The sequence below is a fragment of the Carcharhinus amblyrhynchos genome, chromosome 7, assembly GCF_965287045.1.
Source record: "Carcharhinus amblyrhynchos chromosome 7, sCarAmb.v2.hapA, whole genome shotgun sequence".
Taxonomy (NCBI): domain Eukaryota; kingdom Metazoa; phylum Chordata; class Chondrichthyes; order Carcharhiniformes; family Carcharhinidae; genus Carcharhinus; species Carcharhinus amblyrhynchos.
The window spans coordinates 104,353,607-104,377,998 of NC_137330.1; the positions used below are offsets into that span (position 1 = coordinate 104,353,607).

Genomic DNA, 24,392 nt, shown 5'->3' on the forward strand with positions numbered 1-24,392 from the left:
ACTTCTGAGTCTAAATCATTAATATAAACAACAAACAGCAAGAGTACCAACACTGAGCCCTGTGGACCACCACTGGAAACTTGTGCAAAAATATCCATTGACCATTACTGTTTGTTTCCTGACACTTGAGCCAATTTTGGATCCAACCTGCCACTTTCCCCTGTATCCTATAAGGCCTCACTTTTCTGACCATCGAGATCTTATCAAGTGCTTTACTGAAAGGCGGCAGAGTACCACAATGGTTAGCACTGCGGCTTCATAGCTCCAGGGACCTGGGTTCGATTCCTGGCTTGGGACATTGTCAGTGTGGAGTTTGCACATTCTCCTCGTGTCTGTGTGGGTTTCCTCTGGGTGCTCCAGTTTCCTCCCACATTTGAAAGGTGTGAGGGTTAGGTTGATTGGCCATGCTAAAACTGCCCTTAGTGTTCTGAGGTGTGTAGGTTAGAGGGATTAGCAGGTAAATATGTAAGGATAGAGGGGGTAGGGGACAGGTGGAATTGTGGTCAGTGCAGACTCAATAGGCCAAATGGCCTCTTTCTGCACTGTACAGTTTCTATGATTTCTATGAAATCTATGTAGACAATAACCTCTGCACTACCCTCATCAATTCTCTTTGTTACTTCCTCAAAACAAATTTTTTAAAAAAGGTGTAATGGCGCAAGGATAATTTGCTGTCCCTGAGTCAGAGGCCCTGGGTTCAAATCTCATACCAGGATATGATCACCAAAGAAACAGTAGTCAAGTATCAACATGAGGTGATATGGTGGCACAGTGGTCAGCACTGCTACCTCACAGCTCTGGGGGCTCAGGTTCAATTCAGGACTTGGGTGACATTCCCTCAAAACACAAATTACCTCATTAAAACTTTTAGGCATGCAGTGGCCAGCAGGCCAAAAATGTTATATTTTCCTATTCAAAAATAGTTAACGTTTCATTTAGATTGGTCAAAAACATTATGAAAAAATGACAAACTTCAATAATATCAAAAGTAGTTCAAGGTAAGGCCACTTCTGAGAATTCTCCCATGCACTCCTTTTACAACTTGCCTCATTTTCCTTTACCTTTTCTAAATCTTTTCCAAGTGCCAGTCAAGTACCTGGGATCAGAGCTATGGGCAACATGAAATACTTGGAGTGAAAGGATTGCCCCACTAAGGCCTCCAAGTTTTGGGATTGACCCAGAAACACTGTTTTATATGATCTGTTTTGATCTGCTGACTTTGAAGGCATCTTTGAATAATGAACAAATAAGTCACAGGTATATGAGGGAATGAACAATCTTTGGAAGTATTATATTGCTCTTTCATGAGTTATGAGAATACATCATTGGTTGTTAGCCACTGGAATATGTTTCTACCAGTACCACCAATGATTCCCTCACTTGCTCCAACTAGCTGAAGGTGGTAGGTTCTTCCTTGCATACCGCATGTAATGATGGCTGGGCCCAGAAACTCACTGAATTTCTCTCCCTTTCAAGGATACTAGTGATAATCAGGAAGAGAGTGCAGTAGCCTTAGAAGAATAACTGAAGGTGTTTTGACCTCCTTTTTAAAGGAGCATTGTTCTCCGGAGCATTGAACCTGGTGGCTGTGGCTGTGGTGAGTGACTGATTTAAAGTAAAAAACCGCTTTTTTTCTGTACTTCCGGTTCTCGGGGCTTGTTAGAGTGTAGTTTACTTCCGTACCGGAAGTTAGGCCAGGGGATTGTCGTTGAGGGGGAGCGGGGGGTATAAATAAGGGGTAGCAGCATAGAGCGGGCAGCATCGGGAGCGGGCAGCGGAGTGAGTGGGAACTGAGTGAGAAGGGTTTTGGCTCGCTGGGCTTAGGTGAGAGCAGGCTTAGAGAAGGTGAGAGACAGGTTTCTACCTTTGGGCACTTACAGGAGGTTGGGACATGGTAGGGAATATAGGGAGGAATGTAAGTTGCGTCAGGTGCCACATGTGGGAGTTCCTGGTGGTGTCACGTGTCCCCAAGGTCCACATCTGCAGTAAATGTTTAGAACTGCAGCGCTTGAGGGCCCGGGTCAGGCAACTCGAGGGGCGGCTGGAAGATGCGTTTCTAGTCAGGGAGAACAAGGAGATAATGGCTGGGAACCGTGAGCAGGAGGAGGTCTCAAGGGCTGAAGAGAAGGGAGGATGGACGACTGTTAGGAGGGGAAAGAGGAAGAAGAAGTGTAGTCGGGGTCCCCCAGCCTCCCCAGAGGCCCCCCATGGTTCGTCGACAGGGGCACAGAAAGATAGGCAGGAGGAGGTGACTGACTTAGAGGGACAGAAGGGGACTGGCAAGGTGATAGTGGTAGGGGACGGGAGGGTCAGAGGTATCGATAGGAGGTTCTGTGGACAGAGGCGTGACTCCAGGATGGTGCTCTGCCTCCCTGGAGCAGGGGTCAAGGATGTAACGGACAGGGTAGAGGGAATTTTGAAAGGGGAGGGGGCACAGGCTGAGGTCATAGTACATGTAGGGGAGGGGGACATAGGAAGGAGGAGTAGGGTAGAGGTCCGTACGCAATTTAGGGAGTTGGGGGCCAAACTAAAGAGTAGGACCTCTAGGGTGGCACTCTCTGGGTTGTTGCCCAGTATCAGCAGGGCAAAGGATGACGAGATCATGCAGCTGAATGCATGGTTGAGGGACTGGTGTAGGGTGGAGGGCTTTACTTTTGTGGATCACTGGGAGGTGTTTAGGTGAGAAGGGCAATTGTACAGGAGGGGTGGGGAGAATTTGAACGGGAGGGGAACTAATGTCTTAGCGGGGAGGTTAGCTGGGGTGTTTATGAAGGGTTTAAACTAATATGGAGGGGGGGTGGGGAGGTGGCTGGGAGAGAGTCGGGCGAAAGGAAAAGTATCAGGGAGAAGGAGGTTCCGAGGGACACTTGTGGGTTGAACTGTGTCTGTTTCAATGCTAGGAGTGTGGCAGGGAAAACGGATGAGATTAAGGCCTTGATGTTTGTGAGGCAGTTAGATGTGGTGGCTGTAACAGAGACATGGTTAAGGGAAGGGCAGGACTGGCAGCTGAATGTTCCTGGGTACAAGTGTTTTAGGTGTGACAGAGGAGGGTTGAAGAGAGGTGGAGGGGTGTCACTGTTAGTCAAGGAAAGCATCGCAGTAGTGCAGAGCGAGGACAATATAGAAGAGATAGGGATTGAGTCACTGTGGGTGGAGTTGAGGAATAAAAAGGGGGAGATTACGTTGCTAGGGGTGTATTATAGGCCACCCAACAGCCCGAGGTCAGTGGAGGAAGGCATTTGCAGAGGCATTTTGGATAGGTGCAGGAAGAATAGGGTGGTTGTAGTGGGGGACTTTAATCTTCCTGGAGTGAATTGGAGGGGGCCTAGAGCTGGGGGTACGGAGGGAGAGGAGTTTGTGAAATGTGTTTTGGAAGGGTCTCTGGAGCAGTATGTAACTAGTCTGACTAGGGGAGGGGCTATACTGGATTTAGTGTTGGGTAATGAGCCGGGGCAGGTGGGAGAGGTAGAGGTAGGCGAACATGTGGCTAATAGTGACCACAAGTCCGTCTACTTTAGGATAAAAATGGAAAGGGACGAGTGCCAGCCGAACGGGAGTGTGCTGAACTGGGGAAAGGCGAACTATGGCAGGATTAGGAGGGAGCTGCAGGACACTGATTGGGAGGGACTGTTAGCTGGCAAGTCCACGGTTGGCAAGTGGGAGGCTTTTAAGGGCAAAATGAAATGGTTGCAGGGGAGGTATGTTCCGGTTAAGCAGAAGGATGGGAAAGGTAGGATTAGAGAGCCGTGGATTACAGGGGGTATTGAAGACTTGGTCAGGAAGAAGAGGGAGGCATATGTTAGGTCGAAACGACTGGGTACGGAGAGTGCGCTGGAGGAATATAGAGAGAGTAGGAGGGAGCTAAAAAGGGGAATTAGAAGGGCGAAGAGAGGGCATGAACTGGCTTTGGCTGGTAGGATTAAGGAAAATCCGAAGGCATTTTATTCCTATATTAGGAGCAAGAGAGTAGTTAGAGGGAAAATTGGTCCTCTTAGGGACAAAAGTGGGGAGATATGTATTGAGTCGGAGGGAATGGGGGAGCTCCTGAATGAATGCTTTGCGTCGGTATTCACGAAGGAGAGGGGTTCGGAATCGTGCGGTCTGTTAGAGGGAGCTGAGGATCAGCTGCAGGAAATATCTATTACGAGGGAGGAAGTGCTAGGGCTTTTAGGTAGTGTAAGGACGGATAAAGCTCCGGGGCCTGATGGTATTTATCCCAGGCTGCTTAGGGAGGTGAAAGATGAAACTGCTGGGCCTCTGGCGCAAATCTTTGTCTCTTCTCTGGACACAGGTGAGGTCCCAGAAGACTGGAGGGTAGCAAATGTGGTACCGCTGTTCAAAAAAGGTAGCAGGGATAACCCTGGAAATTATAGGCCAGTGAGTTTGACATCGGTGGTAGGGAAATTAATGGAAAAAGTACTTAGGGGTAGGATGTATGAGCATCTGGAGCGTTGCGGTCTGATTAGGGATACGCAACATGGCTTTGTTAGAGGGAGGTCTTGCCTTACGAATCTGGTGGAATTCTTTGAGGAGGTGACAAAAACGGTTGACGATGGGAGAGCCGTTGATGTCATCTATATGGATTTCAGTAAGGCGTTTGACAAAGTCCCTCTGGCTAAGTCAGGGGTTCTATTCGTAGACACGCAGGGTAGAATAGGTGTAGGGTGATGCGGCAGCGTGGGCTTGTTGGGCCAAAGGGCCTGTTTCCCATGCTGGGTTGTTCTTTGTTCTTTAAAGGGGGGATGCCCAGCAATATGTGCCTCTCCTTTGTCTCATGCAAGAAATTTATAGAGCCTGAAACAATTTAACTGCAATTATTGAGGCTCTTCTAGCAACTTTTTAAAACATGATCTAATTCTTTTGGTGATGCTACAGATGATTTGTTGCCAGACCTCCATATTTATCCCAAAGGAGTGGTGAATTTCCTCCTGCAGTTGGTGGGGAGGTGGAAGGAAGAGGTGGTCCCATTGGGAACATAGCTTGTATTGTCAAACACACCCAATCCAAGAAAATGTGTTGGGATCAGAGGGAAGTAAGAAGATTATTTCTACTTAGAAAGGAAACAAGAACTAGAGGGCACAGCCTCAAAATAGGGGGGAGTCAATTTAGAACAGAGTTGAGGAGGAACTTCTTCTCCCAGAGGGTAGTGAATCTTTGGAATTCTCTGCCCGTTGAAGCAGTGGAGGCTACCTCGTTAAATGTGTTTAAGTCACAGGTAGATAGATTTTTGACCAATAAGGGAATTAAGGGTTATGGGGAGCAGGCGGGTAAGTAGAACTGAACCACTATCAGATCAGCCATGATCTGATTGAATGGCGGGGCAGGCTCGAGGGGCTAGATGGCCTACTCCTGCTCCTATTTCTTATGTTCTTACGTTCTTACAATGAGTGAAAAGCCTGCTGTAATCCTCCTTAGACAATGAACCCATGTTGAACAAAATCCAGGATTCTTTCCGTCTGTGAGAAATGCCATAAAACTGAGTCCAATATATTACTTGTTAAGATATTAGCTTTCACTCTCATGGAATGGTGTTAATATTGGAGTGGTATTTTTGCTAGGCTATTAATCCAGAAACTCAGCAAATGTTCTGGGGACCCCAGTTCGAATCTCACCACGGAAGATGGTAGAATTTGAATTCAACTTAAAAATAGCTGGGATTAAGAAACAACTGATGACCATGAAACCATTGCTGATTGTTGGAAAAACCCATCTGGTTCACTAATGTCCATTAGGGAAGGAAATCTGCTGTCCTTACCTGATCTGGCCAACATGTGACTCCAGAGCCACAGCAATGTGGTTGACTGATTGTCCATGGAAGGTGAGGGGGTTTTAGTCCAGTCGGGCAGTATGGTCGGTGCAGGTTTGAAGGGCCGAAGGGCCTGCACCTGTGCTGTAATTTTCTTTGTTCTTTGACTCCCAATTGCCTTCTGAAATGGCCTATCAAAATTGTATCAATCGCTATAAAGTCTCAAGAAGGCAGCTCACCACCACCTTCTCAAGGGCAACTAGGGATGGGCAATAAATGCTGACCAGTCAATAATATCCATGGCCCAAGAATGAATAAAAAAAAATGGGCTTTTGGTATGTTACAGGAGATTTGATGATACATATGTTATTCTTACTATCATAACAAAACAAATTCAGTTAATTGGTTTACTTACCATCATTCACAGCATTATCCAACAAGAAGATATTATCAGGAGAATAACCGAGCTCTGCCATTACTTTACAATGATCTATTGTTTCTGGGAAGTCATCCAGCACCCAACCCCCAGCCACAGGATGATCAGGATTCTTCACTAATTTTTCTTCACGAACCTGCAAAACAAGCAAATCATAAGAAATCGGAGAGTATAATAATATTGCTGCAATTGTCAGCCATGGCTCTGTCATAACCCTCTCACCTCTGTGTCAGAAGATTTTGGATTCAAGTCCCAATTCAGGAACTCAAATACAAAATCCAGGTTAACACTTCAATGCAATACCGAATGAGTGTTGTGCTGTCAGAGGGAACATTTTTGCCAGCAAGAACAATGTAAAACCAATCATTCATAGTGATTTTGAGGAGATGCACAGAATGAGAGAAATGACGAGAAGTTTCAAGGCATGGGTCAGTGAAAAAATTAACGTCTTGGTACAGCAAAAGTTTGACAATTCTGAGTGTTAAGTTGCACTTCTAAAGCTGTAAGTTTCTCTATCTGTAAAACTGTTGCTTTAATTTCAATAAAACAAATTACTTATTAATTGAGTAACAACATGTAGTAATGGGAAGGGTGAGAAAACTTGTTAATATGAAAAATGACAAAATATTTGGTCAAGGGAATTCTGTAATGGAAACATATGGTGTTGGTTATTAATCACACTTTAATGCCGTTATTTTCCTCATTCATTTTATTTTGCTTACGTTCATTTTGGCAAGTTCCCAATTCAATATTACTTTCCTTGGGATGTCTAGAAGCTGTCCTCTGCCTTTATTGTAAATAATGACCCCAAATAATTTTTCAACATTTTCCTCATTTTCATTGATAATACATTGTTAAAAATTTCCAACAGGCCCTACCTTGCTCCTGGCCAATCTCTTTTTCCAACTGTTAAACACATTTTTTAGTGCTGACTTTTAAATCCATGACTGCTACCAACTAAAGGATAGGGTCAGCAGAAACATAAGAATATCATGGAATCATATACTGCAGAAGAGGCTCTTTGGCCCATCGAGTCTGCACCAACATGTAAGAAACACCTGAACTCCCACCTAATCCCATCTAATAGCACTTGGCCTACAGTCTGAATGTTATGAAATGGCAAGTGCTCATTCAGGTATTTCTTAAAGGATGTGAGGCAATCCCTCTCACCACCCTCCCAGGCAGTGCATTCCAGACCATCACCGCCCTTTGGGCAAAAAGGTTCTTCCTTGCATTCCCCCCAAATCTCCTGTCCCCACCCCCCCAATCTTGAACCAATGTTCCCTTGTGACGACCCTTCAACTAATGAAAACAGCTGCTCCTTATCCATTCTGTCCATTGGTCCATTGCTCTATTTCCATTTGGAGAGACAAGCTTGATCAGGGAGAGTCAACATGGCATGGTCAGAGCGAGATCATACCTAACAAATTTTACTGAATTTTTTGAGGAGGTGACCAGGTGTGTAGATGAGAGTTGTGCAGTTGATGTAGTTTTAATACTAACTATATATAACTGTGTGAAGGATAATAAGGTTGAATACTTTTGACATTCCTGCCAAAGACAGTCTCTGATTCACACACCAGCTAGTACTGTTCAAGAAGGTTGCATTTAAAGTGAAATTACAGACAGAATCCTTGAATCAAATGTCACTACATCCGAATCTTATATATCTCGATCAGGTTGCCCCTCAGTCTTCACTGCTCCAATGAAAACAACGTAAGCCTACCTAACTTCTCTTCATAACTTAAATGCCAGATGGATGATGAATCTCCTCTACACCTCCCCAAGTGCAATCACATCATCCCTTTAATGTGGCAGCCAAAACTGCACACAGTACTCTAGCTGTGGCCTCACCAAAGTCCTATACAACTCCAGCATAACTTCCCTGAATGTATCATCTATGCCCTGATGCCTTGATTGATAAAGGCAAGTGTCCCATGTGCTTTTTTCACCACGCTACTAACATGCCCTCTGCCTTCAGAAATCTATGAACAAATAAGCCAAGGTCCCTTTGTTCCACAGAACTTCCTAGTATTCTGCCATTCATTGAGTACTTCTTTGTCAAATTATTCCTTCCAAAGTGTATCACACCTCACACCAGAGTTAAATTCCAAGTGCCACTTATCTGCTCTTTCGCCCATTCTATGTATATCTTCTTGTAGTCCAAGACACACAGCCTCACTGTTAACCACCCATCCAATCTTTGTGTCATCTTACTAACTTACTAATCTTACCCCCACGTAGTCATCAATGTCATTTATATAAATGATAAATAATAGTGGACCCAACACAGATACTTGTGGTATGCCACTGAACATTGGCTTCTAGTCTCTAAAGCAGCCTTCTGTCACCACACTGCGTCTCCTACAACTGAGCCAATTTTGAATCCATTTTATTAAATTATCCTTCATCCCATGTGCATTTACTTTCTTTACAAGTCTCCCACGTGGGGTCTTTCAAAGGCTTTGCTGAAATCCATGTAAGCTACATCAACTGCATGACCCTCATCTACACACCTGGTCACCTCCTCAAAAAATTCAATCAAATTTGTTAGGCATGGCCTTCCTCTTACAAAGCCATGCTGACTCTCCCTGATCAAGCTTGCCTCTCCAAATGGAAATAGATGCTCTCCTTCAGAAGGTTCTTCAGTAGTTTCCCTAACACTGATGTGAGACTCATTGGTCTGTAGTTCCCTGGCTTATCTCTACAACCTTTTTTAAATAGCAGAACCACGTTAGTGGCAGTGGTTAGCACTGCTGCCTCACAGCACCAGGGACCCGGGAGCAATTTTCAGCTTGGTTCACTGTCTGAATGGGGTTTGCACATTCTCCCCCTGTCTGTGTGGGTTTCTCTGCTGCCATCAGACTTTCTCACAGTCTGAAAGACATGCTGATCAGGTGCATTGGTCATGCTATATTTTCTCTCAACCGAACAGATGCCAGAGTGTGGCGACTAAGAGATTTTCACAGTACCTTAGTTGCAGTGTTAATGTAAACCTACTTGATAAATTAACTTTAAACTTTTTAAAGCTGTTCTCCAGTCATCTGCCACTTCCCCGTGGCTAGAGTGGAATTAAAAATTTGGGTGAAAGCCCCTGCGATCTTCTCCCTTGCTTCCTACTGCAGCCTAGGACACAATTCACCTGGACCTGGAGATTTATCACTTATAAGGCTGTCAACACTTCCAATACCTTGTCCTTTCCTATGTCAATTTGTTCAAGAACCTCACAGTGTCTCTCCCTGAACTTCATATCTTTATCCGTTTTCTCTTGAGTGAAGACAGAATGGATATTGGAGTGGGAGAGGGAGGGTCCAGTTCTTATAAACCACTTGGGACAAACAGCATGGATGGGAATAGGCAAGAGGACCTGTGGGGAATATCAGGAACGAGGAACCAAATTAAGGAACAGGTCCTCAAGGGTTATAATTTCTGGATTATTACCTGATCCACGTGTAAATTGGCAAAGAGAGAAGATTAGGGAGGTAAATATGCGAGTTATAGGAATGGTGTGGGAAAGTGAGGTTCCATTTCATGGGGCACTGGAACGGGAGAGAACTGTACCGATGGGACGGCTCCACCTGAACCGAACTGGGGCCAGGACCTAGCCGAAAGGCTAAGAAGGGAAGTCATAAGGACTTTAAACTAGTGAATGGGGTCAGGGCTCAGTAGAAGTTAGTAAAGTTCCCAGAACTAGTCACAGAGGGTATGGTAATTGGCAGGCATAAAACTTCAGGCACAGCGGATAAAGGGACAACAACAGGAAGAGGGGCAGTCAACACAGCACTGAGGGTGCTGTACCTAAATGCACACAATACACAGGACAAGATAAATGAGCTGGAAGCACACATTCTAATTGGAGGGTACAATGTTGTGGGCATCACAGAGACGTGGTTGCAAGGGGATCAGAGGCGGGATCTGAATATCCAAGGACATTCGAAAGGACAGGTAGATGGGTAGAGGAGATGGGGTTGCCTTGTTGGTAAGAAACAAAATTAAATCATTAGTAAGAAGTGATATAGGAACGAATGGCATAGAATCTTTGTGGGTAGAGTTGAGGAATTGCAAAGGTAAGATGATCCTTATGGGAGTTATGTACAGGCTCCCTAGCAGTAGTCAGGATGTCAGACAGAAAATAAATCAGGCGATAGAAAAGACATATAAGAAAGGCAATATTGTAGTAATCATGGGGGAATTCAATATGCAGGTGGATGGGGAAAATCAAGTTGGTGGACAGATGTGAAGTATTCATTCAACACTCTATGAATGTCCTTTGGCTGCAACAGATTGCCTCTTTGGTCCCTAATGGGCCTCACTTTTCCCTGGTTATCCTCCTTCCATTGATATACTTACAGAATATCTTGGGATTTTCAATACTTTTACCAGGCAGAACTTCCTCATATCCCCTCTTTGCTTTCCTAATTGCTTTCTTAAGCTCCACCCTGCACTTTCTATACTTTGCTGATTCACTCCCCTTGTACATTTTACAGGCTTTCCTTTCCTTCTCATTGTATCCTGACTATCTCTGGTCATCCATAGTTTTCTGGGCCTTTATTCATTCTTATCACCCTAAAGAGTACATGCTAGGCTTGCACCCTCCCCAATTCTTTCTTGAATGCCTCTCACTGCTCTTCCATAGATTTTCCCACTCATAGCTGTTCCCAGTCCATCTTGGCCAGATCCAGCCTTAACTTACTAAAATCCAATCTCCTCCAATCCAAAACTTTTTTTGTAACTTGTCTATTTCCTTGTCCATAACACGCTTAAATTGTACTATATTGTGATCGCTATCATTAAAATGTTCACCCACCACTACCTCAACTACCTGTCTGGCTTCATTCCCCAGAATTAGGTCCAACTTCTTCCCTTGTTGAACTCTCTACATATCGATCTAAAAAGTCCTCCTGGACACATTTCAAGAAATCTATTCCATCCAAGCCTTTTGAAGTGGTTTACAAAAGAGGAAGTGAAACTCACAAGCTGTAAATTGGGATCAGACTCGGTCTACATTGTTGTAAGGATCAATGGGGTGCTTGAGGTGCAGTCAACAGTGAAGGGAAATCAAAAGATCTGACAGCTGAATATTTTATGAGGCACTGCACGTTGAACATGTTACAGATCAAAGGCTTAAAATTCAAAGAAGAGGATTTCAACAATTTCTGCTTGCTGGGAAGGCTCAGCAACTTCAAATCAACGTTGTGTGCATATATTGGAGCTGGGCACACAGTTGGGCAGACTGGAACCCCCATCCCAACCCCGCAGGTGAAACTGACATCTCCTCTCTGTCAGGAGACTGAAAAAGTGTTTGCTCTCATCTGTAACTTCTGACAGGGAGAAAGAAAAATCTCTATTGCACAATGGAGTGCTGCAATGATTTAAAATCCTGCCAAGTGATAGGTTAAAGTTACCTGGACACTCCAGAATTTGCACAGCTGACAGAGAGGAATCCAGAAATTGATCACAGGGCTAGGTGAAATCTGCCAGGGGCAGAAGGAGCAATCCAGCCCTGATATCCCTATCCCAGCGATAAGTGGCAAGACCAACCTTTTGCTCCCAGCCTGACCCCACCCAAATCTCTGGAGCGTTGAGGAACCTGTTCTCTGTAGCCTGGCAGCAGCAGAGGGGCAAATGGCCATTGAACTTTCCTCCTCAAGCCCCCACGGGGCCTAAGGCACCAGGTCAGGGTGTCACCGCCAGGGAGCACACTGTTAGCCAAGGTGCATGGCTTGAAGGGGCCTGACTTGGGGATCTGAGGGGGAAGGGGTCCTAAGTGGGAGGGGTCTGAGGGGGAAAGGAGTCTGAGTGTGGCGGGGGTGGATGTGATGAACTCATGCTTGAGGATGCCTCTCATTGCTGAGGGGTTGGTAGTGCTTCTTTGACTCTCGAGATCCAACATGCCAGGTCCTCACTCTGCCAGCTACAGATCCCGCTGGGGAGACAGGTGAATAGCAAGCGTCATTTGACTTGGGTTGCAAGCCCGCTAATCATATTTAAATATGTTATTTTTAATATTCTGATCAAGGCAGCAATGCAGCCTGGGTGAGTCGCAGCATGTTAGGTGCCCATAGCAAAATGTGCTTTCTCGCCAACTCCTGATTCTCCAGGCCACTGCAATTCACAATTGGAGCTAACGGCCAGAGAATCCCACCTCAGTTCTTTGTCCTGACCACCTTGCAAATATGTTCTCATTAATGGCTACAATATCATACCCTCAAAGTTGAATTTATATTTGCAATTCATTCAACCTTTTTCTTCTAATCAGTTTGCTTGCATAAAGTGAATTGGCTTGTACCACACGCCATAACCTGTCTTTCTGTTCAATTGGTTTTCTCACATGTTTCTTATTTCTCCATCCTGGTTTAATTACTTTCCATCATTATATTTTCCATTTCACTATAGTTCCTAAAGGATAATTTCTGACTGTTACTCTCTCTTCCCTTCAGCTTTTAAACTATACGCTACTTTTTTTCCAGAGACATTCCCCATCCAACCACTCCCCATCCCATTTATAAGTACTTATTTGAGGTCCTCATGATTATCCCATTTATCTTTTCCACTAGGATCCTGGACCAGCCTGGTTGTGGTAAATCCAGTCTCAACTATACAGTTTGCTTCTGTTCCAGTACTTGAGCCAATGTCCTGGTACTTAGAATGTTTTTGGTAAGATCAAACCCACAGATAATTTTACAGCTTTTTAAAATTCTATGTTAAATTCAAAATGTTAAGCTTACTTTCAATGTGACAGCCACTCTCCAAATGATTGTACTCTCAATAAATTTCCAATGAATCGCAACCTAACATTAATTAATGAGTAGGCCCTGACACATGTGAATATGAATTAGGGTGTGATTACGTTTGATTGGCAATGCAATGTCATCACGCCAGACTCCAAAATTACACAAGGCAAGTGGGCACAAAAATCAGCAGACCACCTGCCATTTTGAAATTATTAATTAGCAAGCTATTAAGCTTCCTAACGATTCCATCGTCTAGAATTTTTCATTGCCTGCTTTATTTTCAGGTGACTGTCATGAAAGAGTTGGGAGCATTTTACGACAGCCATGACAAGGTACACAAGAATAATAGGCCTGCCAACAGGACCATGCAGCAACAGATTCTGCTGGTGAGGAGGTTGTGTCTTTACTCATGTTTGAGCCTTTCAATAAAACTAAAAAGTGGCAGGCAGGCAGTGCCTTGTGGAGTACAGGAGTGCTTGAGCCCAACTGTTCACAATACATATAATTGACCTGGATGAAGGAATCAAATGTAATATTTCCAAGTTTGCTGACAACACAAAACTGGGTGGAATTGTGAGTTGTCAGGAGGATGCAAGGAGGCTTCAAAGTGATTTAGACACATGACAAACATATGGCCAATGCTGTACAATGTGACTAAAACAGAAGGGTATTTTTTCAGTTAAATGGTAATATACTGGGAAGTGTGTCCTTATACACAAGACAATGAAAATGGAGAGGCAGGTGATGCAAGCAACTGGGAAGGCAATTGGTATGTTGGTCTTCATTGTAAGAGGATTTGAGTTAAGAAGTAGGCTTATCTGACTGCAGTTTTACAGAGCCTTGGTGACAACAGACCTGGAGTATCGCATGCAGTTTTGGTCTCCACCCCTAAGAAAGGATAGAGGCCATGGGTCCATTTTCCCAGCCACTGCGCTGCTTTTTCAGTGCAGCAGGCCAGGAGATTCAAGTGGGGGCTGTTTAGCAGGATCCTTCACTGGATGCCATGGCCTCCACAAGTCTCCAGTCACTGGACTTCCAGCGCCGTGAGCTCCATGCCAGAAGTCAGCACAGAGCTGTATAATTTATTTAAATGATCATTTTAATACAATTTAAACCTCATTAGAAGACCTGGGACTGAAGTCTTTGGGCTGCTAGCCTCTCACCACCGCCAGGTGTATTTCACTCCAGTGGGATTTACAACAGCCTCCCACTAACGGGGAGCTGGCAGGCCAACCCCGCAGGATTGAAGGGATGCCACTGTGGATCCCCAAGAGGTTGGGGGTCCTCAATGCTCCTTGGGCATTGCCAGCTTGACAGTGCCAGCCTGGCTCCCTGGGACTGGCCACTGCGATTGGTTGGAGTGGGAGATCCTGCTGCCACTCTGCACTCGGCGGTGACAGAAGGAGGGGGGCCAGCAATCGGGCCTGGCCATCAGGGTGGGTTGGGGGAGGGTGTAGTCAGGGCTGCAGAAGGGTGGTTCGAGACTGCACAGGAAGGAGTAGATCAGGCCTGGCGGGGGGGGGGGGGGGGGGGGGGGGCGGGCGGGTGGCGGTGAGATCAAAGTGGGCTGGGGAGAGCGAGGGGCAATAAGGCAGTGATGCGGGGGCTGGCCAACAATTGAGCTGGCCAGCGATCAGGATACCAGCAGTGCAAGGCTGCTATGCATACATTGATAGATTGGCACACACGCAGTGGCCAGCTCAGTGCTAGGCCACAAGATTCTCAGGTGGAAATAGGCTCTCCATGATGCACAGAATATTGGAGACTCATTTTGAAACTCCCACTGAAAAAAAAGCAGGATTTACTCGTTTTTATGCAAATTCAACATTTAGACTTCTTTTGGGGGAATCGCCCTTGATATACTTAGAACATAGAACATTACAGCGCAGTACAGGCCCTTCAGCCCTCGATGTTGCGCCGACCAGTGGAACCAATCTAATGACCCTCTAACCTAAACTATTCCAATGTTATCCATATGCCTATTCAATGACCATTTGAACACCCTTCAAGTTGGCGAGTCCACAATGCTGCAGGCAGGGCATTCCAAGACCTTACTACCCTCTGAGTAAAGAACCTACCTCTGGCATCCATCCTATAATTACCAACCCTTAGTTTAAAGCTATGTCCCCTTGTGTTAGCCATCACCATCCGAGGTAAAAGGCTCTCACTGTCTACCCTATCCAATCCTTTGATCATCTTGTATGCCTCAATCAGGTCACCTCGTAACCTTCTTCTCTCCAATGAAATAAACTCAAGTCCCTCAGCCTTTCCTCATAAGACCTTCCCACCATACCAGGCAACATCCTGGTAAACCTCCTCTGCACACTTTCCAACGCCTCCACATCTTTCTTATAATGCAGCAACCAGAACTGTACGCAATACTCCAAGTGCAGCCGCACCAGAGTTTTGTACAGTTGCAACATGACCTCACAGCTCTGAAATTCAATCCCTCCACCAATAAAAGCTAACACACCGTACGCCTTCTTAACAACCTTATCAACCTGGGTGCCAACTTTCAGGGAGCTATGCACATGTACCCCGAGATCCCTCTGCTCGTCCACACTACTAAGAGTCCTTCCATTAGCCCTATATTCTGTACTCCTGTTATTCTTACCAAAGTGAATCACCTCACACTTTTCTGTATTAAACTCCATCTGCCACCTCTCGGCCCAGCTCTGCAGCTTATCTATGTCCCTCTGCAAACTGTAACATCCACCCTCACTGTCTACAACTCCTCCGACTTTGGTGTCATCAGCAAATTTACTAATCCATCCTTCTACACCCTCATCTAGGTCATTTATAAAAATGACAAACAGCAGTGACCCCAAGACAGATCCTTGAGGTACACCACTTGTAACTGCACTCCAGGTTGAATATTTCCCATCAACTACCACCCTCTGTCTTCTATCAGCTAGCCAATACCTGATCCAAACTGCTAAATCACCCTCAATCCCATGCATCTGCATTTTCTGCAATAGCCTACCATAGAACATAGAACACTACAGCACAAACAGGCCCTTCGGCCCACGACTTGCACCGATCACATCAACACCTACCAATCTATAGACCTATCTATAACCCCCAATCCCATAAAACCCCATATGCTCATCCGGAAGTCTTTTAAAAGACCCCAGCGAGTTCGCCTCCACCACCACTGACGGCAGCCGATTCCATTCACTCACCACCCTCTGAGTGAAAAAACTTACCCCTAACATCACTTCTGTACTTTCCTCCCCGCACCTTAAATCTGTGTCCTCTCGTAGCGACCATTTCAACCTGGGGAAATAGCCTCTGAGAATCCACCCTATCTATTCCTCTCAACATTTTATAAACTTCTATCAGGTCACCTCTCAACCTTCGTCTCTCCAGGGAAAAGAGACCCAGCTCCCTCAACCTAACTTCATAAGGCATGCCTCCCAGTCCAGGCAACATCCTTGTAAATCTCCTCTGTACCCTTTCAATAGCTTCTACGTCTTTCCTACAGTAAGGCGACCAGAACTGCGCACAGTACTCCAAATGAGGCCTGACAAGGGTCTTATAAAGTTGCATGGGGAACCATGGGGAACCTTATCAAATGCTTTGCTAAAATCCATATACACCACGTCAACTGCCTTATCCTTACCCACCTCCTTGGTCACCTTTTCAAAAAACTCGATAAGGTTTGTGAGGCACGACCTACCCTTCACAAAACCGTGTTGACTATCCCTAATCAATTTATTTCCCTCTAGATGATTATAAATCCTATCCCTTATAATTCTTTCCAAAACTTTGCCCACAACAGAAGTAAGGCTCACTGGTCTATAATTCCCAGGATGGTCTCTACTCCCCTCCTTGAACAAGGGGACAACATTTGCTATCCTCCAGTCTTCTGGCACTATGCCTGAAGCCAATGACGCCATGAAGATCAAAGCCAAAGGCTCTGCAATCTCCTCCCTAGCCTCCCAGAGAATCCTAGGGTAAATCCCATCCGGCCCAGGGGACTTATCTATTTTCACACTCTCAAGAATCGCCAACACCTCCTCCTTACCACCTCCTCAATCCCATCTAGTCTACTACCTGGTATTGCAGTATTCTCCTCGACTACACTGACTTTTTCCTGCATGAATACTATCGAAAAATACTCATTCAGTGCCTCTCCTATCTCTTCACGCTCCACGCACAACTTCCCACTGCTGTCTCTGACCAGCCCTAATCTTGCCCTAACCAATCTTTTATTCTTAACATACCCGTAGAAAGCTTTAGCATTTTCCTTGATCCTATCCGCCAAAGTCACGGAGGGAGTGTAGTGGAGGTTCTTTAGGCTGATACCGGAGTTAACAGGACTGTCCTATGAGATTGGTTCAATTGGGCCTATATTCTTGAGAGTTTAGAAGGATAAGAATAGATCAGATTGAAACCTATAACATTCCAACAGGGCTGGTCAAACTAGATGCCGGGAGGATGTTTTTTCTGGTTTGGGAACCTAGAACCGGGGACACAGTCTCAGGATCCGGAACAGATCATTTCAAACTGAGATGAGGAAAAATTTCTTCAGTTATAGGGTAGCAAACCTGTGGAGATCTCCACCATGGAAGGCTGGGGAGGCCAAGTAACTGAATGCATTCAGAAGAGAGATTTTTTTCTTGGATTCCAATGGTATCAAAGGATATGGGGGGAAGGTAGTAATATGACATTGAGATAAAGGATCAGCCATGGTCATACTGAATAGTGGAACAGGCTCAAATAGATGAATGGCCTACTCCTGCTCCTTGTTTCTATATAGAAAACAGAAGGCCTTTAACGTTGTAACCATGACTGCCATCCTGTTGATGGCATTATCCCCATTGCTGCATGATATTCTAGCCTACTGTCCCAATTGGACACTGAGTACCCACTTTGCTCCTCTAATTGGCCTCCTTTTTGCCGAATAGCCAGTAATTGTCAATCCAACATTTAATTGGATTAGCTAAAATGGCAGGAGTAAGAGCAGACTACTGTTTCCTTACCGCTTCCCTCACCCCACAATGTTTGTGGCCTCTCAATTTTTGATTAGACGCTCTATAGCTTTGCAGACTCAATATCAAGTTTAATAATGTCAATTTGTAACCTTTCCTTCAATTTTGTTTGCTATATCTTTGCTCTTTTTTTGTTCATTCATGGGACATGGGTGTCACTGGCTGGCCCATCACTAGTTGCCTTTGAAAGGGTGATGGCGAACTGCTTTCTTGAACTGTTGCAGTCCACATTCTGTGGATTGACCCAATGCAGTTAGGAATTCCAGGATTTTGACCCAGTGACTGTGAAGGAATGATGATATATATCAAATTCAAGATGGTGAGTGGCTTGGACAGAAATTTGCAGGTGGTAATATTCCCAAGTATCTCCTGCCCTTGTCCTTCTAGATGGAAGTGGTCATGTGTTTGAAAGGTGCTGTCTAAAGATCTTTGGTGGATTGCTGCACTGCATATTGCAGATAGTACATACTGCTGCTACTGAGTGTTGGTGATGGAGGGAGTGGATGTTTGTGGATATGGTGCCAATAAAGTGGGCTACTTTGTCCTGGATGGCTTCAAGCTTCTTGAGCATTGTTGCAGCTGCACCTATCCAGGCATGTGGAGATATTCCATCATATTCCAGACTTGTGTTTTATAGATGGTGGACAGGCTTTGGGGAGTCAGAAGGTGAGTTACTCACCCTAGTATTCCTAGCCTTTGGCCTGCTCTTGAAGCCACTGTGTTTATGTGGTGAGTGCAGTTGAGTTTAAGGTCACTGGTAACCTCAAGGATGTTGACAGCAACTGTCCCTCATTCCGCCGATCACAACTCCTCTTGGTACATCTTTTGTTTCTTTACTTGACCCATTATCACTCCATTTGGTTAAAGGCAAAATACAGCGGACGCTCAAATCTGAAACAAAAGCAGAAAATGCTGGAAAAACTCAGCAGGTCTGAGCATCTGTGGGAAGAGAATAGAGTCAATGGGTGGAATGTTCCCGTCTCACCCGCCACAGAAATCGTAGCAACAGGGACAGGACCATGCAAAGGTCCGCTGACCTCAGGTCCAGTCTTGGGATGACTTGGATGGAAAACCCCGCCCAGTTTCAAGTCTGTATGACTCCAGTATTTCCTGTTTTTGCACCACTCCATTTGGCCTTGATTTACCAACTCTTTCTAACTTAATTTCTCATGTCTTGACCTTCCCTTTCTTCTATTTCCTACTGTTTCCCCTTTCACTTGCTCAAAACCTATTGCAATTCCAACTTTTGCAACTTCTGATGAAAGGCTTGAAATGTTAACTGTTTCTCTCACTATAGATGCTGCCTGACTCATTGTATTTCACGTGTTTTCTGTTTTTATTTCCAACTTGTCAGCGCTGTTTTAGAAGTTTTTGAAGTTTACTTATTAGTGTCACAAGTAGGCTTACATTAACATTGCAATGAAGTTATTTTGAAAATCCCCTAAATACCTGTTCGGGTATAGGGAGAATTGAGCATGGCCAATGCACATAACCAGCATGTCTTTTGGATTGTGGGAGGAAACTGGAGTACCCGGAGGAAACCCACACAAACACTAGGAGAACAAGGGGACTCCCTGCACAGTCACCGAAGCCAGGAATCAAACCCAGGTCCCTGGCACTGTGAGGCAACAGTGCTAATCACCATGCTACTGTGCCGCCCCAATACTCCCACAGTTTGTGAGAACACTACGCAACAGCAGTTTCTGTAAGGAGAGAAAAGAGCTGATGTTTCAAGTCCAGACGATCCTTTGTCAAAGATGCTGCCACATGCTGCCAGACCTGCTGAGATTTTCCAGCATTTTCTCATTTAGTTTCAGATTCCAGCATCAGCAATAATTTGCTTTTATGCAACAGCAGTCACTGTTTTGTCCCCTCATAGAAGGATAATTTCAGACGTTCTACGCTTAGTTTCAGAAAACTTTGAAAGAAACTGAGTCTGAAAGGATTAAATTGTTCAATACCAGCAGTATGAAATTGGCTTGTAACGAATCAGGAGGTGATTTTTCACTCTGCCTGATCATCTTTCCTGTTATGTTCATGGAACAATAAATCAAATTATTTTCAGAGGCCGTTTCCAAGCCTCCACATCATTTCTACTTGGTTTGAAATTAAAAGTCTAGCCAATATTTTCCAGGTCAATGGAAGATAAAAACTGTCAGAAAATTCTAATTTGATTCACTATGAGCCAGTTTATGCTGCCACGGACCAATTTCACCCTCTGAGTTCTCACAGCTTTTATTTCAGGAAATCGATGGATTTACTTAATTGGTGAGTTAACGAAATGGATACAAAATTGGCTGGGTGACTGAAGACAGAAGGTGGTTCTAGAGGGTTGTTTTTTTAAACTGAAGGCCTGTGACCAGCTTTGTGTCTCGGGAATCGGTGCTGGGTCCACTGTTTATTGTCATTTATATTAATGATTTAGAGGAGGCATGGTTAGTAAGTTTGCAGATGACACCAAAATTGGTGACATAGTGGACAGTGAAGAAGGTTACTGAGGATTGCAGTGAGATCTTGATCAATTGGGCCAATGGGCTGATGAATGGCAGATGGAGTTTAATTTAGATAAATGTGAGGTGATGCATTTTGGTAGATTGAACCAGGAGAGGACCTACTCAGTTAATGGTAGGCTCTGAGGAGAGTTATAGAACAAAGAGATCTAGGGGTATACGTTCTTGGCTCCTTGAAAGTGGAATCACAGGTGGATAGAGTGGTGAAGAAGACATTTGGCATGCTTAATTTCATTGGTCAGAACACTGAGTACAGGAGTTGGAACATCTTGTTGAAGTTGTACAAGGCATTGGTGAGGCCACGCTTGGAATACTGTATATAGTTCTAGTCACCCTATTATAGAAAGGATATTATTAAACTAGAAAGAGTGCAGAAAAGATTTACTAGGATACTACGGGGCTTGATGGTTTGAGTTGTAAGGAGAGGCTGGATCAACTGGAACTTTTTTCTCTGGAGTATAGGAGGCTGAGGGTGATGTTATAGAGGTCTATAAAATAATGAGGGTCATAGATCAGCTCGATAGTCAATATCTTTTCCCAAAGGTAGGGGAGTCTAGAGGACATAGAACATAGAACATTACAGCGCAGAACAGGCCCTTCGGCCCACGATGTTGCGCCGACAGTTACAAAACAATGACCCACTAACCTAAACCAATCCCTTTTCGTCCATAAACCTATCCACGGATCTCTTAAACGCCCCCAAACTAGGCGCATTTACAACTGCAGCAGGCAGGGCATTCCAATCCCTCACCACCCTCTGGGTAAAGAACCTACCCCTGACATCCGTCCTATAACTACATAGTTTTAACGTGAGAGAGGAAAGATACAAAAGGGTCCAGAGGGGCAATTTTTTCATACAGAAGGTATGTAAGTGAGTGTCTGGAACAAGCTGCCAGAGGTAGTAGTCGAGGCAGGTACAGTTGTGTCTTTTAAAAAGCATTTTGACAGTTATGTGTGTAAGATGGCTATAGAGGAATATGGGCCAAACGTGGGCAACTGGGACTAGCTTAGTGGTTAAAAAAAGGGGGCAGCGTGGACAGGTTGGGCCAAAGGGCCTGGTTCCATGCTGTAGACTTTGGTGATTTTATGACTCTAAATCATATATGGGAATTAAGTAGTGCGTCTAAATAAGATCATGAAATCAAAGCAGGCTTGGTGGGCCAAAGAGCCCTCTCCTGTGCTGTATTGTCCTTTGTTCTTTGAATTAACAATTTCCTTTCACTATTATGAGGGAGGCGATGGCCTAATGATATGATCGCTAGACTATTACTCCAAAAACTCAGCTAATGGGGACTCAGGTTTGAATACCACCATGGCAGATGTTGGACTTTGAATTCAATTAAAAAAAACTGGAATTACAAATCTACTGATGACCATGAAACAATTGTCGATTGTCGGAAAATTCCATCTGGTCACAAATGTCCATTAGGGAAGGAAATCTGCTGACTGTATCTGGTCTGGCCTACATGTGACTCCAGAGCCACAGCAATGCGGTTGATTCTTAACTGCCTTGGGCAACTAGAGATGGGCAATAAATGCTGTCCAGCCAGCGACGTCCATGTCCCATGAATGAATATTAAAAAAAGAACAGAAAACAAAGCTTGTGTGAACTGGAACAACTATTTTCATGAAAACAAGATGGCGCCAGAACCTGGCAACTTTTTGCGAGCTATGCCCAGCTTACTCTCTAATTCTATATTTTACTCTCATTCTATGACATTCTGCACTCTCTCCTTTCCTTCTCTATAAATGGTATGCTTTGACTGTGTAGTACACAAGGAACAATCAAAATCAAATCAAATGTGAATGTTGGAAAGGAAAATTAACACGTTGTTTATCGGGAATGGATTTTTAAAATTTTAGTAAATCATTTATTTCAGCTGTACATAGGGTCACACTGTTGCTCACAGCACCAGGGACTGGATTCAATTCCAGCTTTGGGTGGCTACCTGTGTTTTCCCCATGTCTGCATGTGTTTCCTTTGGGTGCTCTGGTTTCCTCCCACTGTCCAAATATGAGCAGTTTAGGTGGAATACCAGTGCTAATTGTCACTTATTGTTCAAATATATCTAGGTTAGGTGAATTAATCATGGTAAATGCATGGGGTTATGGGCATAGAGTGGGAGGGGGGTGTAATGAGATGCCTTTCCGGAGAGTCAGTGCAGATTCAATGAGTTGAATGGCCTCTTTCTGCACTGTAGGGAGTCTATGATTCTATGACATTGGTTAAAAATTTTGGTAGGTAAAACAAGCAGCATCTTGGCACATGTCAGCACTGTTACCTCATAGCACTTGGGACCCGGGTTCAATTCCAGCCTTGGGTGACTGTGTGGAGTTTGCACATTCTCCCCACCTCTGATTGGGTTTCCCTCAGGTGCTCTGGTTTCGTCCCACAGTCCAAAGGTTAAGTAAATTGGCCATGCTAAATTGTCCCATACTGTTCAAAGGTGTGCAGTTTAGATGGATTAGCCACCATGAACGCGTGAGTTTACGGGCATAGGGCGGGGGAGAGAGCCTGAGTAAGATGCTCTGATAGAAGGTGCAGCCTCCTTCTGCACTGTATGGATCACTTTTAGAATAACGTACAGCATCTTTCCAGCCAAAATGTGCCTACTCTTTAGGAGGTGCAAGCTGTTGTTACATTGTTCTAGCTAGATTAAACTCATGCTAACCTCTCATATTTTGCAATCCCTGCTCAAGTGTGGAATCACTAAACAGCAACTTAGCACTGGCTAAAGACTGCAATCAATTAAATTTAAAAGGTTTATTGCGAGTCATTTTAAAAACTAACCATATAAACAGGGAATTTGGAAAAATATGTTACGCCTATTACAATTTAGATAGATGGCAAAAAACAAAAAATTACTTTTGCTTCCCTCCCCCGTTTGTAACGCTTGTTAAATTTAACTGAAATAAAATGACCTTTCAGTTTTATATCTGCAGAATATATGCAGTTTTACCTCAGAAATAGCTTTTATCAATGTATCCATATAAGCATTCATTGGCAGTACCACAGCAGCCTCCATTGCTTTTAGACCAGCCTTGTTCACAATTTCCTGTACATCTGGATGGTCCTCAGTCACCTCTGGAATTTTCAATCGTTCTTTTGCAGCTTCTAAATATCAAAACAATCCACACATATTAATTTAGATATTGTGCAAAATACCAAATAAAGTTAACATTACAAAAAAAATTTCTCCAGCCTGAAGTGCTTTTGGAAATATTTTACTTTACTTTGTGACACAAGTACAGAACACTTGAAGAGGACACTCAGTAGAACGCATAAATCCATCATGAAGTCATAGAGGTTTACGACATGGAAACAGGCCCTTTGGCCCAACTTGTCCATGTTGCCTTTTTTTTAAACCCCTAGGCTAGTACCAATTGTCCAAATTTGGCCCATATCCCTCTATACCCATCTTACCCATGTAACAGTCCAAACGCTTTTTAAAAGACAAAATTGTACCCGCCTCTACTACTATCTCTGGCAGCTTGTTCCAGACACTCACCACCCTCTGTATGAAAAAACTTCCCCTCTGGACCCTTTTGTATCTCTCCCCTCTCACCTTAAACCTATGCTCTCCAGTTTTAGATTCTCCTATCTTTGGAAAAAGACATCGACTATCTAGCTGATCGATGCCCCCCATTAATTTATAGACAACTGTAAGATCGTCCCTCAGCCATCTACGCTCCAGAGAGAAAAATCCCAGTCTAACAAGTCCCGGTAGCATCCTAGTAAATCTTTTCTGCACTCTTTCCAGTTTAATAATATCCTTTCTATAATAAGGTGACCAGAATAGTGTGCTGTGGTAGCTCAATGTTATTACAATTATGCAGCTCTTCATAAAGTGTTTTCCAGCTTGGTTGTTTTTCTGCAACTAAAAAGCTGAAAGAAGAATTTTTTTTATTTACAGTTTCCATCTCACCAAGGAGGATTCAGGCCAATCCATATCAAATAATTTGCTCTGAAGA

The 24,392-nt window shown here is 44.3% G+C and overlaps 1 protein-coding gene across 1 annotated transcript in view; it reads right to left on the reverse strand.

The window, feature by feature from the left end:
* The window catches only part of ak9 (adenylate kinase 9), a 341,329-nt gene that overhangs the window by 177,201 nt on the left and 139,736 nt on the right, over positions 1 to 24,392 (reverse strand). Inside the window, exons 19-20 of the mRNA XM_080193447.1 lie at positions 23,381 to 23,535; positions 6,162 to 6,318 (exon numbers count right to left, since the gene is read on the reverse strand). Of these exons, the coding sequence (XP_080049573.1) occupies positions 6,162 to 6,318; positions 23,381 to 23,535 (312 nt within the window). The remainder of the gene's footprint in view (positions 1 to 6,161; positions 6,319 to 23,380; positions 23,536 to 24,392) is intronic.